General features: G+C 42.6%; 1 protein-coding gene across 1 annotated transcript in view; it reads right to left on the minus strand.

Moving 5' to 3' along the window:
- Positions 1-10569, minus strand: part of CPA6 (carboxypeptidase A6) — an 88701-nt gene extending 78132 nt beyond the window's left edge. The window contains exon 1 of the mRNA XM_042869489.1: positions 10478-10569. Coding sequence (XP_042725423.1) covers positions 10478-10569 — 92 coding nt within the window. The remainder of the gene's footprint in view (positions 1-10477) is intronic.
- Between the last annotated feature and the right edge of the window lie 1208 nt (positions 10570-11777).

The following is an 11777-nucleotide window of genomic DNA, read 5'->3' on the forward strand; positions in this document are numbered from 1 at the left end:
AGAGCACTGGAACTCACTGGACACCTATTTCCTAGTTTATGTGTATTTTTGGCAGCTGGGGCCAAATGCAGGGCTTCAGAGACATGATTTCCTCAGGTGACAAGGAGCATATGCCATATACAGAAAGAAATGCTGAAGCCCTTTGGCCATTCCTCACCAAATTAGAGCCCGATTTTCAGTCTGCCCACAACCACTTGGGATGACCAAATCAGAGCCTTTTCAGGTGTCTGTCTGATGATGTTGACTGGGCAGTCTGATCTTGTGGGTGCTAACCCTATCCATGAAAGAGGGGCTGAAATAAGGTGATTGCTAAGGTGCCTTCCAACCCAAGCTATGATGAATGGTAGTGTTACTGTATACAACATGTAGCCTAAGCTAAGATCTGTAGAGAAGTCCTGGTTTCCCGTGCTTCCCACTACTTGTAACTGCTGTGGTGGGAGAACCACAGCTCTCCCTCAGGATGACATGCAGAAGAGAAACAACTCCTGCAGTAGTGTTCAAAATCTGCCTAATAATTAAATATTTTGCTGCAGTTAAAGTCCTATGCTAGGCCTTAGAAAGTACAAAAAATATCACAACTTATTTTTATGCTGTTGGATAGTGAATATAAAGCTTCTACCCTTTGTGCCCCAGTGTTCTGATTTCCTTTTAAGTTTACTGACTAGACCACAATTTAAAAATTGCACTAAAACTGCTTTTACTAAAACAATAGAACGAGCTCAACTGAGCAGACTAAAGGTGAAACCGTTCCATTTTTACAAGAAGGCAAGTTACTTAGATTTTATGTTCCATTAACTAGATGTCCCATTTTTTTTGTGTGCAGTCACTATCACAAGCAGATGGATCAGAAATTCAGTCTGCTGATAGCAGAGCAGAATACAGACGTGTCCTTGTGCCACAGGATGTCCTTACACTGTGTACTGCCGGCAAAGATGCTTGCTCATGCTGTTGCATCACGAGGCTTATTAGTTGAGACTTGGCAGTATGCTTACATGGTGATTCTTGTTATTTGGTACAAATTTTAGGCAGAGTATGTTCTTGGCTGCCTGTTCTGTACAGCACAAGTGAACCTGAAGTTTATTTCCCTGCTGAAAGCTCACTGTGACAAAAATGCCAGAGCTCCTAATAAAAAATCCTTATTTAAATGTGTGCCTTGTTTTCTTGAGAAATACTTGCAGTTTGTCTAACACTAACCAGTTTAATGAATATAGAGGTTATTTTTCTGTGGACACTATTATGTCAGACTTGACTGTGACATTAAGGACTTAGAGGTTAGGAAGGAATGATGAAGCCCCTTTGGTTCAAAATATCATGTGACTATGGCTAGTAAAAGGATTGACTTTTAATTTAGTTTTTGCACTTTTAAGAAGAAGCTTATTTGAAAATAAGCATCCCATTATACCCACTGTGAGCCTAAAACACTCACTTGAGATTGTTCCACTGACATCAGTGCAGAGAGAAATCTGTCAGAATTGCTCTGGAAGCCACATTCCACTATCTTAAAACCATGGGATTCTTGGAGTGCACACCTTGAATTAGCTGAGTTCAGAGGACCTTTTCCTGCGCATATGTTCACAAGGAGTCTGAAGCCCCTAACTCAGCCAGGCACAGAAAAAACAGCAATTGCCACTCCTCCGGGCCAGTGCTAACACTCCACAGGCTTTACAGCAGCCAGATCACAGACTGAAAAGCTGAGAGCTAGTCCAGGTAAAAATAAATAAATAAATAAAAAGGAGGAAAAATACTTTTCTGTTCTTTTTGCTCTGGAATTTGGTCACTACTGGCAAAGGAGTGCCAGTGCCAGAACAGGGGCAGGGGCTGCACATCTGGAGCAGCGGGAGCATACTTGGCTCTTCTGGCAGCAACCTGCCCTTAGTGGGTGCAGGGGCTTGCCTGTGTCTTCGCCCTGCAGCCTTAGAGTAGCATCTGGTGATAATCTCAGCAGGAGCACAGTCGCATAAATCAAAGGGCACCAGTTTTTCATCAGGCCTGCTAAATTCATTTCTCACAGCTGTCCTCAAGACCTGTCTTTCTTTCAAGGTTCTATCCCATACTTGACTTTCCTAATCAAACATCTGACTTCAAGGGATTAACCTGTTCATTTATTTCAGTAAAGTTAACACTTTCAGTGCCTTGGAAGAAAAAGAAGGAAATGGCCAATGGTTTTATCATATGTGCCATCTCTCAAAGCAAATACAAATAGAAAGTTTGTTATGTTGCCTTGTACTTAAAAATGTACCATCTTTCTGCTGCTTACCTGAGCCTTTCAGACCTGTAGTAATCATGAATTACTATTCAAATGCAACATTAAAGTAAAATAAAATAAAACAAGCATCTTTTTCTTTCTTTTCTCAACTCCTCTGCTCTGGGCTGAACGCACCAAGCGTTCTCAGCTGTTCCTCATGTACACTGCCCTCCAGGCCCTTCCCCACCTCTACAGCCCTCCTTCAGATGCTCTCCAATAGTTATATGTCTTTTTTGTACTGGGGTGCCCAAACCTGTACCCAGTGGTCGAGGTGAGGCTGCATTAGCACAGCATAGAGGGGAACAGTCCCATCTCTCAACCAGCTAGCAATGCCACGGCTAGCTAAGCAGTCTAGAGTATCTCCTCCTCAGCAAGTGCAGCTATGCGCACTGCCTGGTAACTGTAATGAGTGTCTTTCTTTCAATACATGCACTCAGGAGTCTCGCTGTTCCCTGAGGAAGAGTGCTGCCAGGCCTTGCATCCCAGTGCACTCAGCCTGGCAGCACAGCTGTGGGCAGATGGAGCTCTGTGCTCTCTGCCAGCCCCCGGGAGCAGCACCCAGCAGTGGGGCAGTCCTGCTCCTCCTCAGTCATGCACAGTGCCTTTCTGTTCCACAAGAAAGCAACGAGGTCAGTAGCCCTCCTCTTCAATTGGCAGTCTTAGAAAGTCTTAGAAAGAAAGGAATATATTGTCTTCATCTGTTTGTTGCTCTGAATTTTAATTTGGAGCACTTTGGCTCACCTACCCTCAGGTGCCTGGCACAGAAACCTGTTTCAGAGTTTTCACTGCCAATTCCTTCTTTACAGTCTGTATCTCTTAATCATTCTGACCTGATATGCTGAGTACAAATCAGAGAGCAAAATCAATGCAGGTTTTGCTCTAACACCAATATCAAACTAGAACCACATCTTTTTACTCAATTGTGTGAACACAAATTTCATAAATCAGAATCAAAATGGACTGGAAAAAAATCAGAATTGGGATTGTCTCCAGAAGTTTGTTGCCTATCGACCTGTTCTGCAAATCCAAGACCAGCAAAAGTTCTGTTAAGTTCTATGAGATTTGTCTGCAGTGGGGTTTTTGGAAAAAGTCTAATGTATAGCTATAATTATAAGTTCTCATTTTGCAATCAGACCTGCTTATCGTTGTAAATGGAATAGAGAGCACAAAATTCACTGAAAAATTTCTGCATGAAAAATAATACTGATAGCATAAATATGTAAGCCAGTTGGGCAGGGGACAGTAGCACTACAGTTTGTTTTATTTCTTTTGATGTAGGGGGTCAAACTGCAGGGAAATTCACCCTATCTCCTACTGATCATGCTGCCTGAACAGTAAAAATACTGAATGGTGAACTACATTGCCTGTTTCTCATTTTTGCTGCTGTATGAATACTCACAGCAGGGTTTTCTTACAGACTGCTGAACAGACTCCCACTATATGGTCTCAATCTCAGCTTCTTTCTTGACTCTTGTGTGAATGTTATACTCACAGTGCATCTCCTTAAATAGTATGTTTTACAATGAAAGATGGAATACAATTTATTTTATGCAGAGGTAAAATTAAGGAGAAAATATAAGTGAAAGACAGTTCTGTGAAACAGAGATGATAGTTTACCTCCTGGAGATAGTGAGAAATGATTAATGATGGCCATTCCTCTTCAACTGCATAGAACAATAAACGTTTCCTATGGTGTTCTGACCATGTAAGGCTGTTTCAGATGTACAGATCACACTTTTACAGATTTTAGATTTTCAGGAGACCTTGAGCTTCTGTTTATTGTGCAGTGTGGGAAACAGTCCTATATAATGTACTAAACTAGAGTTCCCTGCAAAGTTTTAGTGTATTCAAGAAAAGCAGCTTCTTAGCTTCACTTTTTCATATTTGTTCATTCCAGAACTTTGATTTTCCTTCTAGGATTGCAACTTAATTTCACTGTCCTTCATGTAGGTAGATCACTTATCTTGGATTCCATTTTTTAATTAAAAAAAAAAAAAAAAAAAAAAAAAAAAAAGTTTGTACATTATTTTTGTTGTATCTGTGCCTAAGTGCTTTTGAAAATCATGTATGAAACGTTCTAGGCTAAAAATCATTTTGAGAAGCCCATGAGTGTCCCCAGGAGAATGAACACACAACAGCAGCAAATGGAAGGGAGTGGGTATGGTGTACAAGTGGGAGCACTGAGGTTCACTGAAACTCGTACCAGAAGCTCCGAGTATTCAAAGTGAATGGTTTAGATTGAGGGAGTAGATGGTTTTAATATGTAAATACTCTTTTTTATAAGTATCTTTGTGTAAGTACATCTTACGTTTATGGTTTTTTTTAGTTAGTTAGTTAGTTTGTTTGTTTGTTTTCCCAGAACATAACTGTTGGACTTAAACACAAGGTCAAACGTGAATTTTCTTTGATAATATACTATATTCCTATTTGTAACTATATACTTTTAAAAATGAGGAAACTGTGTTTACTGGAATTGAACTTCCCAAAGAATCATTCTTTCTAGAAGACCATAGGTTTCATCTACAGTAGGAGACCTAGGAAAGGTTCTAAGCTCCCAAGTGTGGTTGCAAGCTTTGCCCATGTACTCATTGTTTACATCTTTTTTTGCCTGTAGAATCACAGAATCATAGAATCATTTGATTGGAGGGGACCCTTAAAGGCTATCTAGCACAAATCCCCTGCAATGAACAGAGGCAGGTCTGAGCTACATCAGGTTGCTCAGAGCCCCATCCAGCCTGACCTTGAATGTCTCCAGGTACGGAGTATGCACCACCTATCTGGGCAAACTATGCTCAGTGCCTCACCACCCCTACTGTAAAAATCCTCTTCCTTAAATCCAATCTAAATCTCATCTCTTAGTTTGTAACCATTTCCCCCGTCGTATCACAACAGGCCCTCTTAAAGTGTCTGTCCCCTTCTATCTTACAGCCCCCATTTAGATGCTGAAAGGTCCCCTGGAGCCTTCTCTTCTCCAGGTTGAACAGCTTCAGTTCTTTCATCCTGTCCTCGCTCCCTAATGGACATCCTGTCCTGTTCCATCCCTTAGATCACTTTTGTGGCCATGTTCTGATTCCTTACGGTTTCTCATAGCCCTCAGGCTTACTGTTCCTCTTCTCTACATGTGATAGGAATCACAACATTGTCCACCAAAGTCCCGACCTGGACAAGTATGGGATATGGGATAAGGTTCGCATGGACACATGAAGCTGGAGATCAGTTTAGATACAACCATAATGAGCTGGGAGCCTTCACTCTGCCAGGGTAATGTGGCTGTGAACTGTTGTTCTAATCAGTTTAAAAAAAAGAAAAGGAAAAAAGGGTAAGAAAGAACAACTGAAACACTTCATATTTCTTGTTTATAATAAGGAGGGTAGGGAGGCTGGCTGTAAAAGGTGGATTTAAAATGCCTGGTCTTAAAGGAAAAAAAAAAAGGAATAAAACCTTGGCAGTATTCTTTTTTTCCTTTAGGAGAACATAAATGATGATGTGCTGGGGGAATATCAGGTGATGAGAAAACAGAAAAACTAAAGTTGTGGTCGTGAGGCAAGAATGGATATAGAGATGCCTGAGTTTTCATGGATTTAGTAATTGCAAGTGTTTTTATTACCACATTATTAGTTATCTGATAAGAAGATACATAAAATTGTTTGTGCATGACACTGGAGTGTTCATAGCTTTTCATCTTTTAGAAGGTCCCTGACATCATCCAGTGAAGAAGTATGTGTGAATTTCATCCAAAAGAATACCATTAACTTCAATACAGTGCTGCTGGTGTGCTTTCCAAATGCTTTTTTTTTGCCAGTTGTGCGTATGACATTTTACTTTGACTTGGAAGTAGGAAAGGAGACCAAAGTAGAAGAGGGAAAGAACATTTATTACACAGCAAAGCAGAACTTTTATTTTTTTTAATATTTGGAAAAAATCTGCAGAAGGGAGCAGCACAGGAGGAGCTCCTTTCCACTTCTCAATTCCCTCAGCAACTAGTTTTCATCACACTCCCATGTGTTTTTTCCATGAGACAGAACAATTGCTAGCTATTGTGTGTAAGGTACTGTGAGATCAGAGACACTTAGCTATGGTATGCTGGGATATTAATGGGCATTAAAATATTTGAAATTTGCTGAAGCACAGATCTGAGAGCATTATCTGCATGACCAGTTGGTTTATGCAGTTTCTGGGATGTAACGTTCCAGAAGTTGCAGCATGCTACATACTGGCTTACAGAACATACTGTTATTATTTTTTGTTTTTTACCCACCCTAAACTCACTTCCATATTTTCTTAGACAGCTGTTACACAGTAAGAACGCATCATAGCCTTTACCTGACCAAAAGAATTGGTAATATCTGCTGCATTGCAACACACTGCAAAACAGCCTAACATTTTTGGAGGAGTTAACATCTCAATATAATACTTAAAATAACCCCAAAATCTCCAGTCAAAACCTAAGAGAGGAACTGGCCAATTATTTATCCAGTCTTTACCTGCATTCGGTTATTGGAAGTGAGATGACTCACACTTCTGAATAAGCAGAAACAAAGGACATATGCCCAGCCACCACCTATTGGGTGATGGGAGATGAGCTGGAGTAAAATGAACATAGTAGTGAATTGTAAAAACAAATGAGAAAGGTGCCTTTTCCCCCAAGAAATCTTGACATTTTTTTTTACGGAAAACCATCTCTTTCATAGAATACCTAAGAGCTGGAAGATTGTTGCACTTAGTACTAAATAAATGAATAAATAAATAAAAATATGTTTTCTTCAGTAACCTGCTCTTCTGAATTGTTAGAAGGCCCAAAGAAGAGTAGCAACAAAGCAAAAGTGTATGATATTACCAGTAAGTACCCTTCCAGTGACAATCATTGATCTCCTGGCCTGGATGTCATTTCAGGGGTACCCTGTATAACTCTCAGTAGATCTTTCTTTCATGGATCTGTCAAACTCCCTCAAATCCTTGTAAACATTTCACATCCTTCAGCAGAGAGTTCCACAAGTCTCACCCTAGCAGGTCAAGGAAACTTATTTTCAACCTGACTCTTCCTAGACTCATTTTATGCCTCCAACTTTTTTTAACTTGAAGACACAGGGAACAACTGACCACTGGTTCAGCAGGAGGTTCATCACCTCCATGTGACTCAAACCTGTAGGCATCTGTCATTCCCTAAACTGTTTCTATTGGAGACCAATGAGTCCTGGTTTACTCAGCAAACATGCATTTGCCTTTAGGAAGGCAAATACATTTGTGCTTCAGTCTTTGCAAGAGCTCAGTGGGCATGAGAGCTCCTACCTCGCTGCTCTTTTCTGTGACTTTTCAACTATTTGTTGGCTTCCCAAAGGTATCTGGAACGTATTTGCTCAAAGATGTGTCCATATGGCATACTTGGCTCGCTCTGAACAGAGTTTGGAGGAGTTAGGCTGGAGAAACACATGGAATATCAATTGTCTTAAGGTCAGAGTTCTCAGCTAAAGAACTGCAATGCTCTGCGCCTCCTAGTGCTGCTCTGAGTTTATGAGAAGTGTTTTCCATTAACTTTTTTGTTCATTTCTTCCATACTTTTGCCTTAATTATAGTTATGACTTCCTTCTATACGGTACAGCTTATGACAAAAAACTCCTTAGCACAGAAAGAATTCAGATGGTTGGGACACTCTAATGATGAACATTAGACAACTATGTTTATCTCCTGATTGCCTTTCTTGAAATGAACCTACCAGTCCATTTTTCCTTTTGAGTGATGACCAGGCTCAGTAGCGATGGCTCTTTACAGTCATGCTACTGTTGAGCTCACTGCTCAACTGTTTATATTCATGGAGGAAAATGAACTGTTGCACACACAGAGGAAATGAAACGATTCTGCCCAAGATCCAGAGCTCAGGACAGAAGCCTCTGAAGGACAAGATATCTGAAATTCTAAATTAATGCTCATCCCGATTCATGCTGATTTTTCTTCATTTTTATTGACACAGAGAATGCCAGAAGAGTAGAAATTGAGAAGATCAGTAAAGTTATATCAGGCTATTTTTTTCCAATTTATTTGGCACATGTGCTACACATTCTGTTCTGGTTTCAAATGGGACCACATAATCAACAAGACTTGTAAATACTACAACCACCTACTGACCAAGGGCTGCCCAGGGAGGTTGTGGATGCCCCGTCCTTGGACGTGTTCAAGGCCAGGTTGGACGGGGTCCTGGGCAACCTGATCTAAATGTGTATGTTTGGTGGCCCTGCTAGGCAAGGGGGTTGGAACTACATGATCCTTGGGGTCCCTTCCAACCCGGGTGATTCTGTGATTCTGTGTGATTCTGTGATTCTGTGACCAAGAGTCTTTTACTCCTAGGAGTGATTTTTGTTGTGCTTTTCCAAATTTTGGAAACTGATGGGAAGTCTCATCTTTCTCTGCAAGACTCTTCGTGAAGGCTACAAAAACAGGGATAACAGAATCATAGAATCATAGAATCACAGAATGGCCTGGGTTGAAATGGACCACAATGATCATCTAGTTTCAACCCCCCTGCTATGTGCAGGGTCACCAACCACCAGACCAGGCTGCTCACAGCCATATCCAGCCCGGCCTTGAATGCCTCCGGGGATGGGGCATCCACAGCCTCCTTGGGCAACCTGTTCCAGTGCATCACCACCCTGTGTGTGAAAAACTTCCTCCCAATATCTAACCTAAACCTTCCCTGTCTCAGTTTAAAACCATTTTCCCTTGTCCTATCACTATCCAAAGTGATCAACAGGGGATCAACAAGGAGAGTTTGTTGGCGTCACTCACACCATCCAGAGCTCATCAAACATTTGTATATGATTTTAAAAAGGTTAACATTCATGATTTGAATAGAAAAAATGATGAATCAAGGAAATTTTCAGAGATACAGTAATTGAACTTACATGTATTTTTTCCTATTTTAACAGGCTAGATTATAAATAGACAAACTCATTTAAACCTAGCAGATACTAAATTATGTATTTTGACATCTCAGATATCCATCAATGGACAAAACATGTAACTAATATTCAGAAAAAGTTATGTCCAGAACCTAGAGTTTGTTATTCATCTCAATGTAATCTGTAAAAGAAATGAACAAAAACTTCAAAATAAAATTAAAAAAAATAATTGTGTCTTACTGAGCCTATGACCCTTTAATGGGCTCCATAGATAAGAACATAGATGCTGCTGCACAGGACTTCTGAAGGACTCTGGCTTTGGAGAGGTATTTCATTTTCTGTCCTGTTCCTTTCCAGCACTGCCAGGCAGGCTCCTGACTACAGGGGCTGGTTTGGTGCCACACAAAGGTACATACTGGTACATACTGGGAACCAAATGGAGATGGTGACAGCTGTCGATGACTCAACCACTGCTGTGTGAAATAGGGACCTGGGGGGAATGACTTCATGTGGCATTAGCAAGTCCATGGAGCTCAAGTAATTTGTTTGCATCAAACTATGTTTTAGTAGTGGAATCCATGTGCCTTTAATTAAGTAAAAAGAATACAGCTCCTACTTCACAGCGATGTGTGCTTATCCCAAGGAATTTGCTCATCAATTTGAAGGAGTTTTATACCGTACGTGGAGAGATGCCAATGGCTTCTCATGGTCCTCAGCGTGGCTGTTCTTTTATCTCCATCATAAATCTCTGCAGATACAATTTCATTAAATACTTGCTAAAAGGCAAGTCTCTAAACCAGGTGGGAAACATGTACACTTTGATGCGCCAAAGCTGACTAACAATACCACAGTTTTCATTGTACTCCTAAGTTCCATCTCTCTAACACAAACCTGAACTTTAAATGACAAAAATAAGACTTGTTTGAAGTACATGATGGAGTCACAGGAAGGTTAACCAAATTCCTGTGCTGCCTGGGCTTTTTATGGGTTAAACCTGAACACACTTTAAAAAGTTCAGCTTCTTCAAAACACAATTTTAAGTCCCACTGAGCATGTTCCCCAAAGGCGAATACAAACCTCCATTCGCTCCTGAGCACGCCGAAACCCCTACAACTCTTTCTCCCCGTGTAGAATGGCAGTTTCTGCCAGGACACAAACTTTTTTTTTTTGTCCGTCTTTCCGCGCAGCATCCTCACACGGATGCCTCACAGCACCTATCTCCGGCGCACGCCGCGCTCGACGGCACCGAGGAGCGACCAGCTGGAGGGCGAGCCCTCGCCCGCGAGGTACGCGCGAGGTCGGCGGGGCCGGGCGGTGCGGAGCGGAGCGGGACACTTACCCGGAGTAGCGGGGGCGGCGGGGCGGCAGCGCAGCCTGGAGGCAGAGCAGACAAAGGGGCAGGAGCGCGGCGGGGCGCGGGCTGAGCGGCATGGTGCGGGCACTGCGCCCTCCCCGCCCGGCGGCCGCCGATCCGCGCACACAAAGCCGGCGCGGAGGCGGGAGCCGGGGAGGAGCGGAGCGGGGCGGGCGGAGGTGTCGCCGCCGGTCGGCAGCCGAGGGAGGACGGCGGCGGGGCAGGGGACGGGGCGGGGGCTGGGGGCGAGCGGGTGGCACGGCTCTGACGGGGTGCCGCGGGGGGGGGGGGCGGCGGCTACAGGTGCGCGGCGAAGAGCGCCGCCGTGCCTAGGGGTCTACCCGTGAGTTGGCGTCGGGGGGAAGAATGTGACAGGAGTTAGAGTGGGTGGTGGAGAGGGACCCTTAGGCATCGCCAAGGGAGAAGAAGGTGGGATGTCCGGTGGCAGCACTGCCGAGAGTCTTGGGCCCGAGCAGTGGGAAGGAGAAGAGAGACTGCTGGAACCAAATAAAACCCTTTTGTTTTTACTTCATAGAATCACAAAATGATTTCGGTTGGAAGGGACCTTTAAGACTATCTAGTTACAACCCCCTGCTATAGGCAGGGACACCTCCCTCTAGACCAAGTTGCTCAAAGCCCCATCCAGCTTGAATGCTTCCAGGGATGGGGCATCCACAACTTTGCTGGGCAACCTGTTCCTCCTCATATTCTTCTCCTTCTTCTTCTTTTTTCCTTCTCATATTCTTCTTTTTTCTTCTTCTTTTTATTTTATTTTATTTTATTTTATTTTATTTTAATGACTGTGATTTTGTTTTTTTCTGCTCTGCTGAAAGACCCACCCGACGCTGGGTTACTAGAGCACTGGGAATAGCAAAGAAAATGGGGAGAGTTGTATTGCAAATAAATGTGGTTTATAGAATTCACATGGATCAGTTGTTAAAATAAAAAAGTAGATGAGAATGGTAGTGCCAACGTGGAACGCATTGATAGCTCCTTTAGTACTTAGCTGTTGACTCTGTGCTTCAAAAGTGCTTCAGAACTAACTGATCCTTTGCCTCTGAGAGACAAACAGAGGGTGGGCTGCAGACAAATGAAAGCAGCTGACATTCGAACATGTGTGAGAACTCCCGTAAATCCTTGTTAATGCTTCAGGCACAGGGAGCTGTTTGGAAAGGTCTGTATTAAACCACACACACTTCATGCTCTGTGACCAAAAGGTGAATGAACATTTTCCTTTGTCTCTTTCCATGTGGCACCAAATCTGATGTGAACTGTGTGATGGGGT

This window comes from Lagopus leucura, unplaced genomic scaffold (assembly GCF_019238085.1).
Source record: "Lagopus leucura isolate 7727_CA_CO unplaced genomic scaffold, USGS_WTPT01 Super-Scaffold_100002, whole genome shotgun sequence".
NCBI lineage: Eukaryota > Metazoa > Chordata > Aves > Galliformes > Phasianidae > Lagopus > Lagopus leucura.